We start from the raw sequence: 27,409 nt of genomic DNA on the forward strand, positions 1-27,409 counted from the left end.
TGATCGAAAACCGGTATTTTGACTTGCATTCGGAAAACTTCGTAACACTCGGAAATGTTCGGATATGTCCTTGTTTCATTTGTGCCAAATATTATTCACATTTTTATTTTATCATGATTAAAAGTTGTTATTAAAGCTTAATCAAGCCTACTGATTTTGTTGTGTTTTTGCTCTATAATCAAGAAGTAACTCGAGTATAAGTAGTTTTTTGTTGAAAAATACTTCATGCAATATATTGCAATACATATCGCAATACATGCAATATATCGCAATATGAAAATTCTCTGCAATACCACCCTACAGCTAGCTACCCATGTACATTTACTATTAATCATTTGAATACTGGCGAAAGTAGTCTATTTGTTAGGGACTATTTACATATGCGCACTGTTGGCAGGTGCGATTGGTTTCACTAGCAGAGTAAGGATATCCATACGCGACTTTCGCATCGATCCATATTTACAACATGTTGTAACAAAGTGAAGTTACGCTGCATTCGACAAGAGTTAATGGATAATAAAAACGTCAACACAGTGTGTCATGGTTTGTTTGTTTTGATTTTACACTCGCTGGTATTCGTTCCGTGAGAACAGTATCACATACGTATTAATCTCTCAAAGGCGTTCAACACTGGACCGTCTGGTCCAAACTTGATTATTTGTAATAGATAATCCAGTGTTCAACAGCATGAGCATCGATCTACGCAATTTGGATAGGGTTATTACTTTTGAGGTATAATTGAGACATGATTTAATACAAATGTATAAATGGTTCTTGAATCAATATTACCCCATTCTATGAGGAAGTGCGTTTATTTTATGCCGACTTTAGCAATATACCAGAAATGGGCTTCACACATTGTACCCATATGGGGAATCGAACCCGGGTCTTTGGCGTGACGAGCGAACGCTTTAACCACTAGGCTACCCAACCGTCCAACCCATGCTATATTGAAAGAAGAAATATAATAATTGCTGTTGTGTATATATGGTCAGGCTCGCTGACATGGTTGACACATGTCATCGTATCCCAGTTGTGTATATGCTCATGATGTTGATCACTGGATTGTCTGGTCCAGGCTCGATTATTTACAGATACCAGCCATATAGTTGTAATATTGCTGAGTGCGGCGTTAAACAACCTCAAAGGTAATGTTATAAATGTATTTATTATGTTCAAGACATTTGATGTGCTCACACATTACTGCAAAATACATGTATCCACAACTAACAATTGCAACAGGTCACAATCAGTTGAAGTTAAGCAACGTTTGGCACGGAGAGTCCTTCGATGGGTGACCGTGTTTGGCAGCTTGACTCCTGAGAGTTTGTAGGACTTCGGTCCTTCCCCACAACATGTGATACATGTGGTCTCACCTCAGGGAAGTGAGTTTGTTCAAAATTGCCTCGTTGTAATCGTTGACCAGAGGTAACATGACAGCGCTTTGAGCATGCAATGTGCATGGATAAATGCGCAATATAAATTATTATTATTATATATTCAGTATTGACGAAGATACTTTGCATGACAATATAACATAGCATTATTATTATAATTAATAGATTAATTTGTAGCTGTCACCTGTTATAACGACCACTCACAGTCACCATCCAGTTTGTAATGCATGTGTAAGAGGCGACTAACAGGATCGACTTGCTGACTTTGTTGATACAATGTACAAATCATCCACAAGCATCCACGCATGGATCGATGCCCATGATACAAATCATGGTAATTTGGTATTTTTTCCAAACCGTTATCACCTTGCTGGAACATTGCTGGACTAAATATTATATACAAACATAAATTAACAAGCTACAAACTCAGAGTCTGATGTCTCCCAAAATGTATTTATTCAGTTTGGTAGGCTTTATAGCTTACATACTATGGTTTCTTGGTCAAGTCGTGGCCATCTTTGTAGTTGACGATTCAAAACTCAGCGTAAAACGGATAATATTTGCCGTGCGATATCCTGTAGAAAGAAAAGAATTGTATGAATATAAGTTATGTTCATTTCCATTATGAATACCGTCAAATAGGAAACAAAATGTGTGTGTTTATTTTTTTTACATATACTGAGAGACACAAATAAGGGAACGCCACTTCATGGCAGTGTTCTTTATTTATTCACAGATTTCCTCCCACAGCACTATTCAAAGCTGGTGATGAAAACTGGCAAATATTAAAGGAACACTTGAATTTTCCTGTGTTACTTTATTTGTTTCTCTCAGTATATATGAATATTTTGCGAATGCTCACCTGTCAAACGCACAAGCTCGGAAATTCCTGTTTAGTGCAGATACCACGGCCATTTCCTCTTGTGTCAGTTGAAAATCAAAAATCTGTGGAAGTTAGAAGTAAATGTTGATTACAAAATGACGCAATCCTATTTTGCAGTATCTTGCACTGACCGGATACACTTGTTTTCAGACTGTACTATGTCTTGAAATGTCTTGAAATTGATTAAATGTGTTGGAGTAGACTCGTAAGATATCGATCACGAGCTTTCAGCTGCTAAATCAGTCAATTCGAACAATGCAACAGTAAAAGTATTTCGTGTCGACATCTCACAGCTTTCGAGGTTGCAGTCGAACGTACTGTTTCTAATTTGCAGGAGTTTCAAATGTTTCAAGTTGACTATCAGTATCAGGGTCAATTGCAAATTCCTTAAGTATATACGAAACCAATAACATGAGGACCTCTCAGACACATCTCAATCGTTTTAAAGTCTTGCATTAATGTACGAGATATGACTTACCTGGAAATTTTCTTGGATTCTTGACGGCGTCACGCTTTTTGGGATGACAACGGTATTCCTCTGTATCCCCCACCGAAGGGCTACCTGTGTGTATGAAAATGATTTGTTTGCAACGGTATACAGCAAATTCAGTTTGAGGTTTCACGACTAAAAGCTATTGTATATAAACCGGCCACGAAAAACTATTTAACATTTAACCTAACAAATAATCCTTGATGAGGTAAATGGAAACATTATTTTCCCCCAACTCTTTTCCAGTAAACATGAATATAATCAGCCTTAAATATCTGACGAAGAGATTCTTAACTGTTAATAATGGAGTCGGACCCGACATTTTAGTGATTGATATCATGAGCTACGGAACTGGTACACGAAAAAATGTATGGAAGGCACCATATCTCCTTAGTCGCCTTTCATGACAACCATGTGTTACCAAAGACCTAATTCTTACCAGGATCTCCACAGGAGTAAAAAGCTCTATACGAGATGAAAAACATTAAGTGTTGTCTATGTGACCGACGTTGGTTTTACACCGCTTTTCAGCAACACTCTTGCAATAGTCTGGCGGTCTATCTGTGTCCTGAGAACATTGCAGTATACCTGAGCTACAGACTTCCCGTATTTCTTGGCAACTGCTTGAAGAGAAGGCTCATCGAACACTCGTCGGAAAGTAGGATCCGATCTAAAAGAAAGTGTGCACTTGTTACAAAATATGGATTGATTCATAAAGCCAAGCAAATGAGATTTTACGATCGCATTCTTAACCAAACTGCCTATGTAAATTGTATTTCTTCATTATCCTCATAAATATGGGTTATAGCCAATGCGTGTTCCCCTGAGTTCCTCATCTGAACAAGATATAACAGACTTGTGAATGCAAGAAGAGAGATAAAAACCCTCTCTACATTCACCTCATGTCTTTTATGTTTAAATCTATGCATAAACTAAAGACATAAGAGAAAGCGAGATCAGAGAAACCTAGCCATGGGACGATTGCAAGTTGGCCAGACTGCATGGAGGGTAGCCAATCATTTTAATATTCATGTTAGGACAGTCTACCGACTGCAGACCGGTATCAGACCATTAACAGCATCCAAGACCGTCCACGCAGTGGACGACCTTCAGTAACATCACAACGTCAAGACCGACGGATTGTGCCCAACCATCTGCGGGATCGCTTCACCAGAGCGACGAAAACAGCACGCCAGATCATTGGGACCCACAACAGACCCATCAGTGCCGATACAGTGCGTCGACGTTTGCACGGAAGAAAAGTCTGCTGTCACAGACCATATCGTGATCCTGTCACCGCTCCTCGCCGCCAAAACCTACTGCAATGGGCAACTCAGCATCAAAATGGACGTTATCGACAATGGAAAACTGTGCTTTTTTCTCATGAAAGCCGATATTGTGTTTCGACAGCCGATGCCAGAGTAAGTGTATGGTGAGGGCGTGGGGAACGGTTTTCCAATGAGTGTATTGTTGAAAGAGACGCGTAGGGTGGTCAAAGCATCATGGTGAGGGGTGCAATCGGTCTGAACCAGAGAGCTGGCCCTGTGGTGTTCCAGAATCTCGATCCAAGACGAGGAAATGAGCGTGACAGCTACTCGCTATATTGACCAAATATGAAGATCCCACATTGTACCACATTTTGGACGGCACAGAAATCACATCTTCCAGCAAAACAAACGCCAGTGAAAAATGTGATTCCCGAAAATGTGTTAACCATAATTGTCAAGTTTGAACTGAACCTTCCGTTTTGATTGTTAATTAGAGCAAATTATAGTGTGTGCTTTAAGAAACCTCTATCGGTATGGCGTTTCTTTTGCGGTTTAATATAAAAACGTGTCTTTTAGACTCATTTACTGTGGTGTTATCATGATGCATCTTTGACGTTTCAGTTGATTTTGCCAGTCGGACCGAACACTTAAGACCATGTTGATTCGGACATTCGTTTTTACCAAAGAGTTTCTTTTATGCGCGACGAACGGTGCCTCAATGTGGTTTTTACTTGAACATGGTAGTCTGTTATAGATGTAAAAGTTATGCATACAATTTGAAGTTTTAGCTTAAGGTCTGAAAACAGAAAATACGTTTCAAAACCTATTTTGTTCGATTCCTCTTTTACACATAACCTACCTTAGTAACACTCACAATCGCTCATCTTCATGGTTTGTAGGCTGTTTACTCGCAATACGATAATAAATTGGTCACGTGTGTGGATTGTTATGTATACTACAAACAAAAAGTATGGGAACACCTTAAAAGTTAACCCTTTTTGTGTGCTTAATGGGCACTTTAAACGACATCTTAGAACATGCGGTGAAGCAACTGATTCAATATTCGTTGAGTTTGAGTGAAATGAAACATTGTCAAAAACAGCGAAAAATAAGGGTGCTAAAACGCCCAAACAAAACAACCTAGTGCATGTGGAAGACAGACTTCCCCCTTTATCGTGAAGATGTGATTACCCACTTTTTCATAGTTTCATAAACACGTGCTTAGATAAAGTCATACCCGTACGTTGGACTACGTTCAGTAGATGTGTCTCATGATTAAGCCACGGCGGTACGATTTAAAGTTTCTGAAAAATCTAGTTTAATATTATTTTGTTATATTTTGAATAATTGTTGTAGTGCTCTATGCACCTGCTGCTGCATAATATCATTACCATTTTTGGTAATTGGCAACTAAGAATTCCGAGATATAACCGAAATCGTGCAAATGATTTTTGTTAGTAAGGTTATTATAAGTTGACAACCTAAATAATCTACCTTCAGTCCAGTTTAACAGCGATACACAATAACATGTCACAGAAACATTCAAAATGTTCAGGAATGTTGCTGATCAAGAATATGACAACAGTGACTTACTTAAACAGCGGGTGGTCAGCACTTCCGAGTGGCGAGTAGGCAGTGACAACGATCCCTTTTTCTCGGCAGAAGGATATCAGCTTGTCGTTCGTTATGTAGGGACTGATTTCGACCTGTTGATAATAACCATCTTCATTTTAGTGAATATTTGCGCGACGAAAAGATAATCAAAGCCAGTCTAGACATGTCTCTTGTATGTCTACATCTTGTATTATTGAAACATTTAAATGCAATTTTATCGAGCTAAAACCTTTGAAAATAGCCATTTGGCCGGTATTTCGTTTCGATGTATGATGTTATTTGTTGTTTTTTGTTGTTGTTTTTAAATCACAGTCAGCTATTTTCCAGCAATATGGTGGTAGTCCGTAAATAACGAGATCTGGACCTTACAATCCATTCATAGACATGATTGGCATCGATCTCTGCAACTGGGGTACTATGACAAGCTTCATCAAGCCTGATCACCCTATCCCGTTAGTCGCCTCTGACAACAAGCATGAGTTGCTGAAGGCCCGACTTCCCCTGCATAAGGCCACTTTACCTGGTTGTTCACCGGAGCATGTTTCAAGCCTTCCATTTGTAGTATTCGTTGTATTTGTTCTGAGTTGAAGTTGGAGACGCCAATTGACCTGGTTAGACCTTTCTCCACAAGTGATTCCATTTCCTAAAGAAAACGAACTTCATTATACAATCCCAGGTCGTAGTTTACAGTCCTGCTGCCATGATATGTGATTTTTAATAAGTTTGAAATGTAATTCAGTTATGAAACAAATCATGAAATAGATGTTGGAACTTTCTCATACCAGGAAGAACTCAGGAAAACAGTCAGAGGAAACTTGCGATTACAAGTTGTGGTTGTTACTTTGAGGTAGCCTGGTGGTACAAGCATTTGCTTGTTATGCCAAGGACCCCTGTTTGATTCCCCACATGGGGACAATGTGTGAAGCCCATTTTTGGTGTCCCCCGCCGTGATATTCCTGGAATATTGCTGACAGCGGCGCGAAACATTACTCACTCATTCACGTACTTGTAGGTGCCACATTCTAGTATGATTCCTTGTGTATATGCATTAAAACCTCACCTTCCAGGTATCGAGGTAGTCAGCATCTGACAACGAGAACGTGCCATCAGCATCTTTGGGGAACGATTCACCAGTGTCTTCCTGAAGAACACAAAACAATGCAAAATATGTAATGTACACATTGACATGAATAAAGATCCTGCATGTGGACACGCCTTTAATAATACTATAGCAAACTGGCATTATCTTCCCATATGCTTATATGGGTTTGAAAATCCGGGTCGAAAAGGCCCTCAGCAGCCCATACTTGTCGTAAGAGGGTACTAATGGAATCGAATGTCAAGGCTCGCTGACAGATACATGTCTTTGTATCCGAATTGCGTAAATCGATGCTCGTGATATCAGTCATTGGATTCTCTCATCCATTATTTAAAGCCGGCATGCTATAGCTGAAGTAATGCTAAATGCGGCGTTTAATAACAAACAAACCAAGAAACAGTGAGTGAGTTAAAATTTTATAGTCAATGTTTCAGCCATATCGTGACTTAAAAAGTTATAAATTGATAATAAATGAATTTGAATTGTAAAAACCTGTCGACGAAGGGCAGTAAAATAACCAGATTATCACAGATAAGTACGTAAAAACAGTAATTAAATCTAAAACATTTTAACTATAGGGGACAACACGATATTAAAGCAGGCTATAGATTGCCAACAACTGAAGGTAGATCACTATACTAGGGACCATGGAGACTTACAGTACATTTGCTTCCTGCATGGACCCTAGCTGGAAAGGAAACAGTGTATGAAAAGAAGCCACGGGTCAGTAACCGATGTTGTTACCTTGAAGCCAACTGGCCAGTGAATTAGGTAGAGATCCACATAGGAAAGTCCCAGTCGCTGCAAAGATTCCTTCATTGCAGCTTCGACAAGGTCGGGCCGATGGAATGTATTCCATAGCTGTAAACAGATGGAGTAGTCCCTGAGTCAGATACCTACATGTGGGCGTGAGTGTGTTCGCACATGTTGGTTTAAAACATTTGATTTACCATCGCGTTTAATATTCAATGGCAGATCAAAGGTCGTAGAAGTCCACCACTCTATTTGGTACTGACAGAACAATATATAAGCATTGCTTTAAATGGGTAACCAAAGCAAAGGCAGCAATGCAGCAACTTTGACAATGAAAAAGAAATATTATGGTGATAATGGAAATACATAATGTCAAAATGCAAGAGAATTACCTGTCTTCAGACAGATTCCATGTCGACATACTAGTGTTGTTTGCTAATTCTAAAACACGGGACATTCACGACTCGGAGTATTAAAGCAGGAAATAACTTACTTTTGTGGTAATAAACAAATCTTCTCGCTTGACGGTCCCGTCGTCTATCTTGGCATTGATGGCTTGGCCCACTTCCTCTTCATTGCCATAGACCCATGCGCAGTCAATATGGCGGTATCCAAAGGCGATGGCTACTTTGACAGCTTCCGCTACTTCGCCCTTCGGAGACTACACGAATAGAGAAATAGTTTTAAAATTTACATTTTCTTCGAAAACCTATATTGGTGTCTTGTTTAAAACAGTTCTTGATGAACATGCATTTTCTGTATATGTTCTTTATATAAGCTTTCTCGAAATAAAAAAGATACTACTTGTAGCGTTTTAATAAAACCATTACGTACAAATGATTCCAGTCTAACGAGATGATCTGGCGTTTGAAACAACACTCGATATCTGTTATCAGAATATTTGATTCCAGATACCAAACAACAAGTCCACTGATCAAACGTTCCATTGTTTACAGATACAACTTGCCAGCGCACTAGGATGATAATTAGTAGGGTCCGTGTTATCTTTCTCTGGTTTGGGCACCGGTATTATGGTAGCTTCACGCCAATATAATCATCAACTACATATCCTTTATACTTGCCGTACTGAAATGCTGCCAAGACATTTTCAAAATCTGCTTGTATAAGGAGTGTTCAGATATGTGATACAAATGTACAAACACCTTCACGCACTCTTGGCATATGCATCTCCTCTGGTCTATGCAGGCAGTATACATACCCATTCAGTAACCCATGCTTGTCGTAAGAGGCGACTAACAGGATCAGGTGGTCAGGCTCGCTGACTTGGTTGACACATGTCATCGTATCCCAAATGTGTAGCTTGGTGCTCATGCAGTTCTTCACTTGTTTGTCTGGCCCTGCCTCGATTATTTACAGACAGCTGCCATATAGCTAGAATATTGCTGAGTTCGACGTTAAACAACAAACCAACCAACCAAAGCAGAAAGAATATGAGGAAGATGTATCGTAGGTGTTAGATATTAGGTAAAAATGTTCAAAGTGTCCATTTTTAATTTGCGAAAATCACTGTATAATGAAAATATCTTATTCCCTTTGTTGAACCCAAAGTTCCTTTTCGAATATGGATATGCAAAGTAAGGATAAGGCCACGGAGATACATCGTTCTGATTGGTCTATGATACTCACGGTGCAATAAATACGAGGCGTGGTGCAATAACGGAGACAATCATACCAGGCACGCTGGACGTGACTAGGTCATGTGATTGTCAATGCGTTTTAAGGTGGTGGGGAAGCCTCGTGTTTAATGTGTCATCTTGTCACGCGGAATGCCTCCTTCGATAACTCACACAGGCAAGAAGTGTGAAGCCCACTCCTGGTGTCCTTCGCCATGACATTGTCGGAATATTAGTCAAAGCGGCGTAGAAATAACACACTCACTCACTAAATGAGTGTTACGGGCTTTTATGGACAATAAGTTGTGAAAGCTAATCTAAAGTATGCTGGACCCTGATATAAATATGAAAGATTAAACTATTATTAATATGCCAACTGACGTGCGGAAGGAGGTAAATTTTATGGAAATGAATTGAGTACAATGTGCAAACATGGGCACACCGTGTTTCCCCTTACGTCTCGTTCGTGGGCTTAACCTATTTAAGATAAAACACAGTGCAGAAGCTCCCCAAGTTACTGAGTATTACACCAGTGAAGTCAATATCTCACCGGTCATTCAATCCAGGCGCAACCACCCTGTAACGATTGAATGAGTGAGTGATTTTAGTTTTACGCCGCACTCAGCAATGTTCCAGCTGTATGGCGGCGGTCTGTAAATAATCGAGTCTGGACCAGACCATCCAGTGATCAACAGCATGAGCATCGATCTGCGCAATTGTGAACCGATGACATGTGTCAACCAAGTCAGCGAGCCTGACCACCCGATCCCGTTAGTCGCCTCTTACGACAAGCATAGTCGCCTTTTGTGGCAAGCATGGGTTGCTGAAGATCTATTCCACCCCGGATCTTCACGGGTCTGTTACGATTGAAATTATACCGCAAATGTCTTAAAGTAAATAACATGTTGAGAAAAATATCTTCGTCAGAATCTGCATTGAGTGAGTGAGTTTAGTTTTACGCCGCTTTTAGCAATATTCCTGCCAAATCATGGTAATATCAGTTAAGCAATTATTTAATCTGGCAAAGTTATATAAATCATTCAGCGGACCAACAAAAACTATGTTTTGCAATCTAATAATCTTATGACTGCGTAAATATTGTCCTGAAAATGCTAATGCGGCTTTAAGTGAGTTTAGTTTTATGCTGCTTTTAGCAATATTCCAGCAATATCACACCAGAAATGGGCTTCACACATTGTACCCATGTGGGTAATTGAACCCAGGTTTTCGGCGTGACAAGCCAACGCTTAACCACTAGGCTACCCCACCGCCCCAGAATCTGCATTAAGTATGCACTTATATCAAATGTTTCTTTCATTCATTCATGTCTTATATAACAAAGCTTGACGGTCCCAAAAGGAGACTGGATGTTGAGCAAATACATTCTGTACAGAATTCTTTCCATTCTTCGACAGACATGTTGAACACAGAAGTGAAATGAAAGTAATATGTGACGCTGTGTTTCTATATCCAGAAGTACAAATTTAAGGCATTAAGAAGACGTTTATTTACTTAGCGGACAGTTATCACTACACATTCACGATTTATGACCTGATTTCACTGGCTTTACATACTCTTGGTATGGGGCATTGCTTATCACGTGCCGTTGGTTAACCAATCAGAATGACGTGTCTCACGCGCCCCTCTTCAGCTGGCTCTGAGCTGTCTTTTTGCATTCATCAATCAAGCTATTCTCCGACTGTTGAATTCGCCTTTTGTCTTGTAGCAAGCTTAAGTTCAAATTTTCAAACGTTACGTTTTAAGTTTCTTAATAAACGAAATGCTACATACTTAATATCTATCATGCCTGTACAAAACCTTTTCATGAAAGCAAATAATAAATACTTTCACAAAAATCCTCATGTGGCATGTAATTTCGCCATGGTTTACAAAATGGTAGCAATTGGATTTATCGTATATTTCATGTATGACTATTCAAATTAAACGTCAAGTGTTCATCTGGAAAGTAAATATGTATTCTCAAATACACTTCAGTGTCCTGTCATATCATTCCAACTAGGGTCCATGCAGGTAGCAAAAGTAATGTAAGTCCCCATGGTCCCTGGTATGGTGATCTACCTTCAGTTATTGGCGATTTATAGCCCATTTTTATACTGTATTGTTTTTTCCCCTATAGTTAAAACGTTTTAGATTTAGTTGCTAGTTTTACATACATATCTGTGATATTCTAGTTGTTTTACTGTCCTTCGTCGGCAGGTTTTTTATAACATACATATATTTTATTTCAATATAAAATGTTCTCGTCACGATATGGCTGAAATATTGCCGATGTGACGTTAAATATTAACTCACTCACTCACTTACTCCTGTCATATCATATGCTTGTGTTTTATTCAACTACGTATAACCATTTGGCTCTTCAATATACTTCATGACTAAAGTGTGTGTACGTGTGCGTGCGCGTGTGTGTGCGTATGTGCTAAAGGTGTTTCTGTCTTTTAAGTGAGTGAGTGAGGGAGGGAGTTAAAATTCATAGTCTTATTGGTAATATTTCAGCCATTTTATGACTTAAAAAGTTATAAATTAACAATAAACACAATTACATTATAAAACACCTGTCGACGAAGGACAGTAAAACAACTAGATTAGCACAGGAATAAATTTAAGACTAGTAATTAAATCTAAAATATTTTACCTATAAATGACAATACAATAGAAAAACCGGCTACAGATTGCCAACAACTGAAGGTAGATCACCATACTAGGGTGTATTTTAAACGGGTAAATTTGCTAAGAATGGAAATGCTGGTTCTGAGATAACAAGAACTTGCGAACACGATCATTTATCATGAATCTCTAGCTGGGTTTATCAGGTTCCAGTTGTCAGGTACGGGATATTTGTATAGCCTATATAGGCAGTGTCCATTTGACCTAGTGGCCTGACGGTGATATGAATAACCACTCATGAATCTTAACTTTCATATAATTTCATTGCATGGTAATATGTTTATTGCATATGTAGCCGAAACCTGAAACATTAAGCATTCAACAAGTCGTAGAGGTCTTATGAGCATACTATATAAATATTATGAATTCAACTTTGCATTCACTGACATATAAAACATATATACAATTTTCTTAACATAGTTTTGTCGATTAATCATATAACACACCATAAGGTTGCTTTAATATTTTACACCTTTCCATATAATATGTGCTTTCGTCACTCTCGTCACTTTCGTGCTTTCGATCTCCCCCCCCCCCTTCTCCTCCCCCTTCTTTATATCTTAAACACACAAACATTTCATATTCTTACCTGCAAAGTTCCCAGACCACATACACAAAGGCCAACAAGCATACTATATATTCTTACCTTCCAAGTCCCAAGACCAAACGAAGGCATGGACTTTCCATTACTGAAGTTAACGACGGGAACTGCTGCCATGTTGAACACCCGGGAGACTGATACACGACTGGAGGCCTACGTATCTGTGGACAGAATAACTGGTCAGATGACTCGGCCTTTATTCGTCTCAGGTTATTGACCCCAATACAAGACAACTTCACGTTCATTTGTCACATGCCTGTTATCGGAAGAAAGATCCAGAAATTTTAATAGGGCAGCCATTCTACACAAGTGAACGCACACATATACGCTTGTAGAATTACACGAAGTCAGATAAACGCTACATATGGACATGTTTTATGGCAACGCGACAAGCACATACGGATATAATGTAACCAGAAGCAGGCAGGCCACGCCATAAGTGGGTTTTATCCTACGTAACTCCATTGCATTTCCTGTGTATTCAAACATTGAATACAAAGTAGCTGGGTTAAATTTGGCTTTGAACCACTCATATCATGGTATGTCAGTGCGGTGTGCAGTAGAGCCCGACGTAATGCAGGTCACAACAGATTTTCACTTAATGAAAATACGGGTATGATGCTGACAAGCCCTAGTAATTCAGGTCACAGTAATGAAAATACAGGCCACAGCCCTCAGTAATTCATGATTTTCACTTAATGAAAAAATGACATGTTGCAGGTCACAGCTGCTTAATGAAAATACAGGTTTGGTGATGACCCCTAGTAATGCAGGTCACAGCTGATTTTCACTTAATGAAAATGCATGTTTGGTGCTGACAACTTAATGAAAATACAGGTTCGGTAATGCAGGTCACAGCTGATTTTCACTTAATGAAAATACAGGTTTGGTGCTGACAAGCCCCTAGTAATGCAGGTCACAGCTGATTTTCACTTAATGAAAATACAGGTTTGGTGCTGACAAGCCCATAGTAATTAGTAATGCAGGTCACAGCTGATTTTCACTTTATGAAAATACAGGTTTGGTAACAAGCGGGTATGGTGCCTGACAAGCCCGTTATAAAACAGGTTTGGCGCTGACAAGCCCTTAGTAATGCAGGTCACAGGTGATTTTCACTTAATGAAAATACAGGTTTGGTGATGACAAGCCCCTAGTAATGCAGGTCACAGGTGATTTTCACTTAATGAAAATACAGGTTTAGTGATGACAAGCCCCAGGTAATGCAGGTCACAGTTGATTTTCATTTAAAAATGGACATACGGGTATGGTCCTGACAAGCCCCTAGTAATACAGGTCAGAGCTGATTTTCACTTAATGAAAATACGGGCATGGTGCTGACAAGCCTCAAGTAATGCAGGTCACTTAATGAACATAAAGCTATAGTCCTGACAAGCCTCACAGTTGTTTTTCACTTAATGACGATACGGGTATGATGCTGACAATTTCCTAGTCATGCAGGTCACAGTTGTTTTTCACTTAATGACGATACGGGTATGGTCCTGCCAAGCCTCAAGTAATACAGGCTACAGTTGCTTTTCACTATAATGAAAATACGGGTCACTCTGGTCTACTCGGGCATGGATGGGGTATATGACATGTGACTGGTCTGCTAAGGCATAAAGTACATGGTATGTGACACTGGTCTGCTCAGTCATGGTGTATATCACATGTAACTCTGGTCTGGGTTTAACTTTATCGAATATGTACACACAACGTACACACATCTGTTAATATTTAGGTACTGAAATAAAATAAGAGGATTTGGATGATCCATCCACAGTCTTCTCAGGGCCTTTACTCCATCTTCACACAGGAACATAGAGAATGGGACTAGCCAAGGATTTTCCTGAACGGCACCGCTGTTTCTGCATTACCCAAAGTGTGAAGGCTTTTATGAAAAGGCAGGGCATCCACTGACAAGGTGATTGACAGTCTCATTACATTCATTGTATAACCTATATTTCATATTTACATTTTGATACAAAATCACACATTGACGGTTTCGACTTAAGTGAGTGGTCTTGAGCAGCAAACAGAAAGCCTTCTGTTTCACGCTCATGCCATCCGGTGTCACACCGAAGGACTCACCAGGTCCTTTTCCATTGAAAAACTGAGCTTGTGCCTTTCTGATATGGCACATTTTGGGTCGGAACCATCAACAAAATCAACATTGACATTGACTGTATGTCCAACATCCGTGGAAGTATTGGATCAGTCAAATCACCTTTCTTGGTATTGTACAACCGTGAGAGAACATCCTATGTCCACGAGAAAAATAAAAGAAGTGAAATAATGAATGTCTGGACACGAGAGAACAGTTCCAAGTACCGGTTAAAGTCACGCATACCAGCAGGCCCTGGCGCCGAGTTTGATTCACACGTTTGATTAATTTTTTCAGGCATTCATGCGTATTGAAGCACAATAATGACCATGACGACTTTATGTTTTCATGTACATTATTTTTGTAATCCTCTACCCATGGTTCTCCGAGGGTGCAGTTACCGGATATAGTTTACAACTTTTTCCAAAACAATGAAGGGTCTTTTCATATCGTTTTCTTCAGTACGATTTGTTGTATTCATTCTTTTATTTCTCCAGGTCCTAAAGTGGTTTTTCAATGAATAGTGTTGATTATTACCAGTTTTAAGTTCTTTGTGTATGAACACTGTATGGAGTTCCTCCAGTGTTCTAGCAGCAGCAAACACGTAGCAGATAATGTCACGCAAAGAACAATCCGCATTGAGGGCGGGAAATACAATACAATTTAATTTTAAAATATTTTTGAATTTGATTGTGTGGAAATATGTTGTTGTTATCATCATTATTGTAACACGAATCTTAACGACTGATTAGTTTTGCAATTTCACGAGTTCTTCATTAAATTGGTATTACACGTAAGCGTTAAACACTTTTTAAACCTAATTTGATCTATTGCTCTTTAGGACCGCCATAAACTAGGTCGAGCTTACAATATTTCACCACCGTGTGTATATAGGCCGACATCGAGGCTATCCTTAGCACAACGGTACTGAGTTTAACATAATAATACAATGTAATATTGTGTATCAGAATCAAGCTGGTTTTTTCAACATTTTTATTCATTTCAGATAGGTATACAAAGACAGGGAGTACACAACTCCATGTTAGGGCTGGATACATTTTGGCAACAAAGAGTTACAAATTTTCAAAGTAAGAAAATATAGTTACTAGTATACAAAGTCAGGGAGTGCACAACTCCAGCAGCAAACTTCATGGGTTACAGGCATGTTCTAGCTAACCACTCCAGCAACAGACTCCACGGGTTACAGGCATGTTCTAGCTAATTATACATCAGCAACAAGACTTACTAATTTCGAAGTATGAAAACACAGGTACACAATGTCAGGGAGTGCACCACTAGAATCAAGCTGTTAGTCTATACGTATATGTTGCTTCTTGAAAGTAGGTCAGGCATTGAGCAGTAGTCAGCAACCATATCATGGCGACCCACTTTAGCTGTCCCATAGCCTGCACCAGTATAATGTAAGCGTATTGAACAATGCTGTACACGAACCGAGTAAACTTTTCCCATTTAAACAGATACCTTCAATCTCAAAACAGTTTAATCCAAATCCACCCTTCCCCCTCCCTCTCTAATAGGCAGACATCGACGCTATCCCCAGCGCACAATGAGTTTAACAGAACCCTCTCTCTCACCACTCACACTCACACACACACACACACACACACACATGAGCGCACAGAGGTAAACGCAATGTCGCTTTTATACTCTCTACACCTGCACGTGTGCCCCTCTGGTCTCTCTTACACGACCCCAAGTTTATATTCTTACCTGCCAAATCCAAGAATAATGACAGGCACAGGGTTTCCACTACCACTGATGTCGGGATATCAAAATAGTCACATATACACACCGACCGATAGATCACAAATCTAAGCTATTTTTTTAATAACGACGAATGAGGTCTATTTATTGGGGACTATAAGCGCACAGCTGGCAGGTGTGATCGATTTCACCAGCAGGGCAATGACATCGATACGCAACGATCTATATTTTTAACGTGTTGTTGCTGAGTGAGTGAATTTACGTCGAATTCTACGCGAGCTGATAGATAAGAAAAACGTTAGCACAGTGTGTATGGGCGGATCCAGGGAGGGGTGGGGTGGGGGTGGGTGTGTGTGTTTCAGACCCTCCCTTGTGAAAATAACTTAAGACCACACTGAAGATTTTTTCTTGCACCACCCCACCCCTCTCAAAATTCCTGGATCCGCCCATGGTGTGTCACAGGTTTTCGATGATATTCGATTCGTAACAATATTTCTATTAGGCATTAATGTTCACTGCCATATGCGTTTGTTAATAATATACGAGGTATTATTGCTTAAAGCCGAGGAGCGGTAGGGTAGCCTAATGGTTAAAGCGTTCGCTCGTCAAGCCGAAGACCTGGCTTCCATTCCCCACATGGGTACAACGTGTGAAGCCCATTTCTGGTGTGATATTGCTGGAATATTGCTAAAACCGGCATAAAACTAAACTCACTCTCTCACTCACTTAAAGCCGCATTAGCATTTTCAGGACAGTATTTACGCAGTCATGAGATTATTATATTGCAAAACATAGATTTTGTTGGTCCGCTGAGTGATTTATATAACTTTGCCAGATATTGCTTAACTGCACAGATAAAATGTAAACGAAGAAGACTGTTCCAGACACATTTACTTAGGTCATATTTAATACTAAATTCAATACGCGTGTGTGTGAGAGAGATATATCTCAAGCATATTAATGTTACATTATTCAAACAATAATATATTCAAACAAAATTTACAGTAAAACAGTAAGATACACGTGACCGATCTAGTATAATGTTTTGTCTGCCAAACTGTTTCCTAATGCGATATTAGCAGTATTTTAATGTAGACATACGATCGTTGTAGCTCTCAGATGGTATCGTGGAACATGTCCTTGTACAGGGTATTTTCGTTGCGGTGGAATGTGTGTTCTTGTGTGGACTTGCCATCAGACGTCTATGAACTCTGCGGCAGTTTTTTTGTGGCCAGTCAGAGTCTAGAATGTCTTAGAAATGTTATTCACACGTTTAAACCTTTCAGGTTTCTAGCGGAGAGAGTGTCTGCCCACAGAGCAGGATTTAAATGTTTCAATCCATTCCGCGTCACATAAACTTACATTGAAAGACGTGCAACACCTCTGGCACTCTTGTAACAACGTGATGTGCAAGGAATTTGTGTTTAATTATTGTAGTACAGCTATAGCGGCTGGACGAACACTTTACATAGAGTCCGACAGACCACCTGGTATGCGGCGAAGTAAGGCTGACACTTGGCAGTATATGTGCTGGATTGGCCGATTAGTTCTCGTCTCTCCTTGCTGGTTGCCTTCTGCTGGCCTGGCCGCGCTCTTCCCGCTGTCTGTCGGCTCTCCATTTGCTTGCCCTTCGTGTCTGCTTGTGTGTGAGTGAGTTGAGTTGAGTTGAGTTTTACGCCGCACTCAGCAATATTCCAGCTATATGGCGGCTGTGTGAGTGAGTGAATGAGTGAGTGTAGTTTTACGCCGCACTCAGCAATATTCCAGTTATATGGCGGCATTCTGTTAATAATCGATTTGGGACCAGACCACCCAGTGATTAAGAGCATGAGCATCGATCTGCGCTATTGGGAACCGATGACATGTGTCAACGAAGTCACCGAGCCTGACCACCCGATCCCGTTAGTCGCCTCTTACGGCAAGCATGGGTTACTGAAGATCCTAAGGTCCGCAATTCTCGTGGACAAAATATGCTCAGCTGGTCATATTTTCACTAGATTGACACTGTCAAATGAGTGAGTGAGTGAGTGAGTGAATTACAATTTTAAGTCACAACGGCAGTATTTCAGCCAGATCGTGACTAAAACATAAAACAAGTTATATAAAACATATTCATAATACATAAAGTTACATTTTATAAACCTGTCAAAGAGGGTCAGTACGAGGTGAGGTGAAATTGGGTTTAACGTCGTGCTTGAGAATATTTCGCTCATATGACGACGTGCATGCGTGTGTATGTGCGGCTGCTTGTACTAGCCCAGACTGAAGCTGGTTTTATAGTGCTAGCCCACTGAGATACCATGCCGCAGTGAAGCATGAATACCCCACTCAGACACATTATACTGACTCCAAGCCGACCAGTCCTTGTTGTACCCATTAATGCCGAGCGCCAGGCAGGGAGCAACACGTACCATATTTTAACGTCTTTTGGTATGACGCGGTCGGGGATCAAACCCGCGACCTTCCGCTTCTCCAGGCGGACGCTCTAACCACAACACCACGGAGGCAGTCCAGGAGCAGTACGAACAACTAAATTATGACAGAGATAGATGTAAAGCAAGTATGTTAATCTAAAACGGTTTAACTATTAAAAACAATACAACATAAAAACAGGCTATAAATCACCATCAACTGAAGGTAGAACACCATACTAGAGGGACCATGGGGACTTACAGTACTTTTGCTTCCTGCATGGATCAAAGCCGTTGCCGACTGTGCTGTTAATATATTTACAAAACATATTTATCAAAACCTTTCAAGTGGTATACGACAAATAGTGTTACAGATGGTATTGTTTCCCTGATTGGTACTGTCTGGTCGGATGGACTCGTGTTACTGTGTCTGATTGGGATATGCATGCTAAATGCAGCACGGTATCTCGGTGGTCTGGTACAGTAAAATCGGCATCAGTTCAGATTAGTGTAAACAGAATACGTCGCTATAATCTTAAACTCTAAATTCAACCAGATCACACCTCACCTGAAACGTTTTGCTAACAGAGTTAACACAACAAAGGCTCCTATTTGAAATGCAGCCTCAATAACAATAGACTTCAAGTACCATTCGAGTCCAAAATAACCAATTATCTGACCTGTAATGTATGGCATCAACGCTGCACCAGCGGCGTCCCCTATTGTGCACACACCAAGGACAAGTGGTGTTAGAGGGATACAGGTCCTGCACCAGCTCAAGGACGCTGCCAACAAAGGAGCCGTGAACACCGCCAGTGGCATGGAACCAACCCATAAACACACCTCATCTCTGGGACCAGTAAGTGCAATAATTAGTACTGAAAGAAGCGTGCCTACAATGCAGATATATATCAGTATGTATTGTTTCAGATACACACTCAGTGCAGTACCAAGAATTCGGCCAAGGAGGAACGCAAACCAAAAGGCAGAAGTCATTGACGCCATTCTCTGAATATCAATATGCAGACTGCCATCAACGCCATATGTTGTCAAATAGGCGGTATAGGCATAGGGAAGGCCACCAAAAGACATAAATGTAATTGTTAGCATAATCAGGAATATTACAAAAGCATATTTGGCGTTTGTCTGGGGTTTATCAAATTCACTGTAACCACTTGCTGTTGTAAGTGAAGTGTGTCCCTCCTGACATCGTCCGTCCAGAATTGATAGCACCATGAATCCAACAGAGGCTGGCAACAACACGAGACCTTCGATTATGTAGACAATGTGCACGTATGACTTCTCACATGTGGATGCCATATTTGTGGTTGTATCTTCATGGAACCAATGGAACATCATGTGCGCGGGTAACATAGATACTATTCTTGCTGATGAATTGTTTTCTACCAATGAGTCAAATGTTTGTGATGCCTGTATCGATAAAGAGTTCTGATTGGGATCTGTCATTGAAGAGTTGTTCGCCGATGACCCTGGAAAGGACACATTGTTTCCTCTTTGAACAAGGAACGATGCGGCAAGAAGAGGAGCTGTTATTGACCCGACAGACGTTGCTATCAGCACCCCGTGCATGGCGGAGGCATTATTTGAGAAAATGATATTGCACTGGTGGATGACACCTGAAAGAAAATATCAAAAGTCAACAAAGTTGTACATACCTGAGGCAATTGCCTCATTGACTCCATACCTGACACACTAGCAGATTACAGCAAAACATTGACCTACACTCATCAGATGACGATAATGGCTCGCATGATAACATACAAACCAGGCTCTGGGCATCTATAAAGCCCTGGGTACCACATGGAGTACTCCCTGAAGGAAATGCTGGTATTTATACTCAACAAAAGAATGGTAGTGATCATGGAGGAGAACCAATATAGCACCGTTCATATTTATACATGTGAGTGACTTTAGTTTTACGCCGCACTCAGCAATATTCCAGCTATATGACGGCGGTCTGTAAATAATCGAGTCTGGACCAGACAATCCAGTGATCAAACAGCATGAGCATCGTTCTGCGCAACTGGGAACCGATGACATGTGTCAACCAAGTCAGCAGGCCTGACCACCCGATCCCGTTAGTCGCTTCTTACTACAAGCATGGGTTACTGGAGATCAATATTCTAACCCGGATCTTCGGGTAATGTATACATGTAGGTAAGGAAATGTTTGGTTTAACATTCTTTCTATGAATGTTCCATTAAATATAATTAACACCGACACGTGGTTCTCAGAACGGAAGAACTGTCTGTGGCGATTACTTGAAACTGTTCCTACTCTACAAACAGAGGTCACCCTCGTCAATAATGCAGTTTAATGAATGTTTCAGACTGTCCATTCTGCCAGGCAATGATCAGCAAGTTTGATGTTTAACGTCGCAATCAGGAATTTTCCAGCTATGTGACGGCGGTCAGTAGATAAACTAGTCTGAACCAGACGATCCTCTGATTGACATACTGAGCATCGATCGACTCCGTTGGGATATCATGACATGCATGAACCAAGTTAGTCGCCTCTCACGACAAGCCAGGGTTGCTGAAGACTTCCAGCCCGTTTGTATTTTGGTCGTATTCATATTTACTACATTTCTAATGGAGGAAGCTCCATCGTAGCAGGAATCATACCTGCAACGTTGATACTCACAGTTAAATCCACAGGCCAAGACCATTCCTGTTACACCAACAGTAGCGCATGCCACGTACAAATGAGGAGACAATGCCACAAGAGGAATACTTGCAGCACCAACCAGCATACACACCATGAGTGCCAGATTTGCATCCAGGAGCTTCAGAACTATCATAGATAGAAGGCATCCAGTAACAAAAGCAAGACCAAGAGCAAGGAAGAGGTACGACATCTCTGTCCGATTGACTTTAAACAAAACCTGGAGATCAAGCAGAGTTGGCCCAAGTGTGCTCAAGAAACCTCCCTGAAACATGATCATAAGTTTTAAGTAAAAACTGCTACTGGAGATTGAACATTACGCACAAAAGCGTGTGTCACGTACACTGAAACATACAAACATGTTTATGTCTACAGATCCCAGTTTCTAGAAAAAATGCGAGTTTCGATGGAGTGAAATTGTAATTCTATAAATTTTGTTTCCATTTGAGATGGTTTAATCGTAATATGATTATCGCCAGCACTAGTGACAAATAATGATACATATCAACATAGCCATACCTTTGTCTTATTGTGACATATTATGAAGTACAATATGATGTATTACTAAACATATTGTCACCTTTATATTTTACTACAAACACATTTAAATTTTAATATTTACGAAGACAAGAGTAAGTGAGTGAGGTAAAGTCACACTCAAAAACGATTAGTTTAGTTTGACGCCGCTTTTAGCAATGTTCCAGCAACATCACGGCGGGGGACACCAGAAACGGGCTTCACACATTGTACCCATGTTGGGAATCGAACCCGGGACTTCAGTGTGACGAGCGAACGCTTTAACCACTAGGTTACCCCACCGCCCCAATGTTTACATGTAGAGGACACATGTGACGTCAGATACATATATGTTGAACTATACCTACTACTATAAAAAGGGAATAACACCAAAGCGAAACTCGAAAGGCTTCCTTTCTGATCATCGTAGCAGGTCTACCGTTGTATAGTCGTTGATCTGACAGGATCTGGAGGAAAAACAATAATCAATCGACTAATGACTCAAGTGGTACACATATTTTTCCAGCTATTATGCAAGAAGGAATGAAATGGAGAGTTAAGATTATACTGGTATCGGTTTCAGCAATACGAAGAAACTACTTGTACATAAATTCAAACGACACACATAGCAAGGCGAGAAACACAGCTTTCGACAAAAGGGTGCGGTTGGTGACTTTACGCCGTTTTTAGCAATGTTCCCTCAATATCACGGCGTGGGACACCAGAAATGGGCTTCACACAGTGTGCCCATGTAGGGAATCGAACCCGGGTCTTCGACATGACGAGGGAACGCCTTAACCACTAGACTTCGCCCCCTGTTTCAACGAACGCTTGGAAACTATAGCATAGTCATATTAAAACTGCTGAAATCTTAGTGAGTTGAAATTATACATCGAATCGGCAATGTTGCAGCCATGTAGCGACGAGAAAAAGGTTTTATTCAATGCTTGTCAAAGAAGGTGAATAAAACAGTAAGGTATATATAACAGTTCAGTTATAAAACAAACCACATCAGTCTTGAAACAGAAGATTTAGGATGAATTAAAACAAGGCTATAGACCACACGCAACCAATGCAGGATTGACTTCATCGAATTGCAATATACCAGACTGAGTATTATCGCCCACCCCTAATTCTGACCACATCGGAAGCATGACATCGTCTTTGAGAAATACTGTCACATCATCCATGCGCTATATGAGCTGACTGATTAACGAGTTGATATGAAAACAATGCACAAACTGAACTTAACAACCAGGTTCACTTGACTTTGAAACTCGTGGTCTTCAGAACGCTTCCCTACAATATTATCTAACATCTAACTTACTTTATTCAGTCATCGTTATTCAAAAGGTCTTTGTTTTGCTATAAATCCAAATCGTCGTGGTCAGAAAATTCAATCACGAATATCTACCGAAATATCTTCCAAGCTCATTACCAACAGAATGCTGACATTGTATAAGGGATCAAAGATGTAATGTCATCGCTATTGATTCTACATGTTGCCATCTTCAGAACCATCCATTTGAAACGGGATCCAGCAGTGTATTGATATTGATCCATTCAGTCTCATTTTTATATTCTGCAGCTGTTATTCTCCAACCAACTCCAGCCTTTATCATTAAAAAAATATTTGTATCGCTAGACATTATTAACGCAAATACGCATCATGTTGAAATTTACATATATTTGAATAAATGTTTATATTCTTTTTGAACATAAAACCGCAGTTCATTAAACATGTTTAATGCTCTGAGATCACGGTTTATTTATTTATCTATTACGGGGCACCCTGGCGTAAAACGAAATTTAATCATAAATGTTGTTGTAAATAAATATGTTTTGTTTTATAGATCTACAAAACGTACGCATCATATATAACGTCAGTGCAAAAGAGTAACCAGTCTGAATTATTCTCAGAAACAAATTCAGTTTTGAGCAAAGGGGACCATGACTGAAAATTATAATTGTATTAATGGGTCAGTGAGTACTCTGTCTTTGCGAACAGGTTAAGCGGTTATCTCCCAATTGACAGACAGTCGATTGACAAACACTGAACTAGAAGGTTAATTAGGGTAACATATAGGAATAATGGAACAGTCCACTGTATGGTGAGTAGAGCAGGGTGAGCCTGAAACAGGTTTGTTACTGAGGCTGACTGACTGACTGACTGAGTTTGGTTTTACGCCGCTTTTAGCAATATTCCAGCAACATCACGGCGGGGACACAAGAAATGGGCTTCACACATTGTGCCCATGTGGGGATTCGAACCCGGGTCTTCGGCGTGACGAGCCAAGGCTTTAACCATTAGGCTACCCCACCGCCCCTGTTACTGAGAAGTTTGATTGAGTGTAAACAGAACTTTGTTGTGATTAGATGATAATCTGTCAAACTTGTTTTACTATCAATTACTATCGAACATAGAAACAGGTTTGTCACTGAGAGGTTTCATTGTGTTTATTGATTGAACCATATTTTATTCATTCAAGAAAAGGATTAGGCACAAGTCATAATTACACAATTCATCTTACAACAATGTACACAACTGACAGACATCGGCAAGGATATGTACAACAGAAGTTCTCACACCCCCGGCCACATTGATATGATGAGTCTTATGTGCAAAACATTTAACTTCCTTATTCCATATGAATAATATTTAAGGTGAGGTGAGGTGAAATTGGGTTTAACGTCCCGCTTGAGAATATTTCGCTCATATGACGACGTGCATGTGTGTGTATGTGTGTGTGCGGCTGCTTGTATTAGCCAAACTGAAGCTGGTTTTATAGTGCTAGCCCACTGAGATACCATGCCGCAGTGAAGCATGAATACCCCACTCAGACACATTATACTGACTCCAAGCCGACCAGTCCTTGTTGTACCTATTAATGCCGAGCGCCAGGCAGGGACCAACAAGTACCATATTTTAACGTCTTTTGGTATGACGCGGTCGGGGATCGAACAGGCGACCTTCCGCTCTCCGGGCGGACGCTCTAACCACTACACCACGGAGGCGGCCAAACCAAATTGGAAAAGAATATTTTTGATTCTAGATGCCCATGAAGTGCGACCTACATTGTCTAAGGATAGTAACATAAGATAACACTGTTTTGGTAATCTATAATCAGGCATGTTTAAGAGTCTACACCAATATTTTACTGCATTAGATGTATAAGTAAACTGTAGAGGTATTCTACCACATTCACCTAAGGCCATGATGTTACATGTGGACTTTCCAACTTTTAACACATATTTACAAAACTTGATATGAACAGCTTCAATTGTAGTACAATAAGATGTGCCCCTAATTTCACCACCATCTCTCTCTAAGACACAACACAACTAATTGATAAAAGTAATAAATATTTGCGGACTCAATACACACCCTTGACGGGTACCAATATTACAAGAGAAACTACCTGATAAGCCACTAGATGTCCTAACTGAAGCAGATAGAGAACTGTACATACATGTTAACAACTTTAGAAATTTACCCCTTATACCAACTTCTGCAAGTGATTTTATAAGTACATCATGCCTTAAGGTATCAAAAGCTTTGGTAAAATCCACAAACAGACAATAGAATCTACCCCTTTTTTTACCAATGTATTTTTGAACTATAGTCTGCAAAGAAAATATATAATCAATTGTAGAATAATCAGCTCTAAACCCAGCCTGAGATTCACTAATAATATTATGACCTTCACGCCAACACTGAAGGCGACGGTTAAGAATAGACATAAAACCTACAAGTAGAATCTATAAGAGAAATTCCTCTGTAATTATCTGTAATATCTTTACAACCAGACATATATAGGACAAATGATCGATACTCTTACCCCAACAAACAGGAAAATTACCAGAGTCAAGAATACTATTACAAAGATGAGTGAGATATTGCACAATAAGATACCTAGAAGCCTTTAAAAATTCAGCGGCAACACCATCTGGCCCTGGGGACTTATTATTCGCAACATGGACTATGTGGTGCAAAACTTCTTCCTCAGTAATAGGATCATCAAGCCCTTCTGTTCGCTGACTTGAAATAAACAAATCGCCATCTTCATCTGAGCTGAAAGAGCTGCACTGCCCTCCCCCAAGTCGAGACATGTAGTGATTAACCCACTGCTGATTTGTAATTGACTGAGAAATAGGGGAATTAGCCATTTTCAGAATCTTCCAAAATAACTTAGAGTCTTTGCTAGCATCGACCAACTTGGTTTTTTAACATAATGGTTTGGGATATAAGTCTTCCGATGATGTTTGAAGAAAGGGCAGACAGAAATGTAGTGAAATTCATCGCCAACATAACACGTGTCGCAGAGGTTACACATTCTTTCTCCGAGTCGAATTTTGGGCCACCTATCTACTTCTATAGGTAAACGATGGCAGGAAGTTCTAAACAAGAGAAAATTAAGAGCCAAGGAGAAAGGGATATATGTGAGATACTTTTAAAGACAAGTTCAGATTTGTATGCGCGATACAAGGTACCCTTAGAAGCATTCGAAATCTCTGCGCGCCATGTTTGGGTTGCTATATCATGTAACCGAAAGGAGATAATAGTTTTAATTTCATTGGGAAAGACAGCCTGTTGACTTAGCAAGTAGAAGCTATAGCCAGTTTCATTAAAAACGGCTTCCTCGGATTTTATCCATTTTTGGTTGCTTTTGTTTATACAGGCTTCATGATATAACATTTGGTATAAATTTTTGACAGCTTTTGTTCTTTACCAGATAGGAGTCTAGCCCAGAAACGATCCATACGACATTTGATAGAGTTATTAAGGGGTACCATTCCGATATAGTTATCGATATAGCATGTATAATGGCGTGCTTCTCTTAACTTAAGTAATTTGCGTAACGGATTCTACAGATTTACAGTTTTGAAACCCCCAGATTTCGCAGCCGTATACCAGAATTGGCTTAACCATGGCACCAAAGAGATATAGTTGGCATTTTATTGAGAGGTTAAATATGTGACCTTTCCGCAGAAAGAAATACCTTCTTTAGTAGCAGATTTGCAAAGGGTTTTATAGAGGTTTTAAAAGAATTATTGCTTGTAAAATGGAGTTCACATCCCAATACTTCCACAGCTTATAACAACATTTCTGGTTGACTGCACACACTTTAGCATACTGATTACCTCAGTCTGTAATGGTTTAATCCATTAATCAGTAATGAATACAAACAATCACTTGGTAATAAATCATATATTTTATTAAGGCAGGGTTATTAACAAACATACATTTTGTTTCTAGTTACATATCACATTGAAATAAATAGTAGTCTATGTAGAACATTTACATGGAGCAAAGACAAGTGGATATGAAGATGATCCAGACATCGCATGTATGATATAAACTTGATCCCAATAATCGGGGCAAGCTGTGAACGTCCCATCCATGTAGATTGTTTCAGGGAAATGCAGGGTCTCCAATTGTTCTTCTGTGGAAAATGCAATATCGCATGTATGATATAAACTTGATCCCAAAGGTCGGGTCAAGCTGTGAACGTCCCATCCATGTAGATTGTTTCAGGAAAATGC

The 27,409-nt window shown here is 39.9% G+C and overlaps 1 protein-coding gene across 1 annotated transcript; it reads right to left on the bottom strand.

The window, feature by feature from the left end:
* Positions 1-1,859: 1,859 nt before the first annotated feature.
* LOC124258499 (aldo-keto reductase family 1 member B1-like) lies at positions 1,860-12,544 on the bottom strand. Its single transcript, XM_046692571.1, has 10 exons — positions 12,473-12,544; positions 7,998-8,165; positions 7,496-7,612; positions 6,713-6,793; positions 6,173-6,295; positions 5,632-5,744; positions 3,359-3,440; positions 2,759-2,842; positions 2,260-2,342; positions 1,860-1,972 (listed from the first exon to the last, which is right to left on the bottom strand). The coding sequence occupies exons 1-10, from the start codon at positions 12,542-12,544 to the stop codon at positions 1,930-1,932; spliced, it is 966 nt and encodes a 321-aa protein (XP_046548527.1). The 3' UTR covers positions 1,860-1,929.
* Between the last annotated feature and the right edge of the window lie 14,865 nt (positions 12,545-27,409).

This window comes from Haliotis rubra, unplaced genomic scaffold (genome assembly GCF_003918875.1).
Source record: "Haliotis rubra isolate DU_JTF1 unplaced genomic scaffold, ASM391887v1 Scf695, whole genome shotgun sequence".
NCBI lineage: Eukaryota > Metazoa > Mollusca > Gastropoda > Lepetellida > Haliotidae > Haliotis > Haliotis rubra.

Coding starts and splice junctions, on each gene's coding strand:
- LOC124258499 (XM_046692571.1), bottom strand. CDS start 12,544: ATGGCAGCAGTTCCCGTCGTTAACTTCAGTAATGGAAAGTCCATGCCT. Junction 2,843..3,358: donor ACGGGAAGTCTGTAGCTCAG/GTATACTGCAAT, acceptor TCATACACACAG/GTAGCCCTTCGGTGGGGGAT. Junction 1,973..2,259: donor CGAGCTTGTGCGTTTGACAG/GTGAGCATTCGC, acceptor TTCTTTCTACAG/GATATCGCACGGCAAATATT.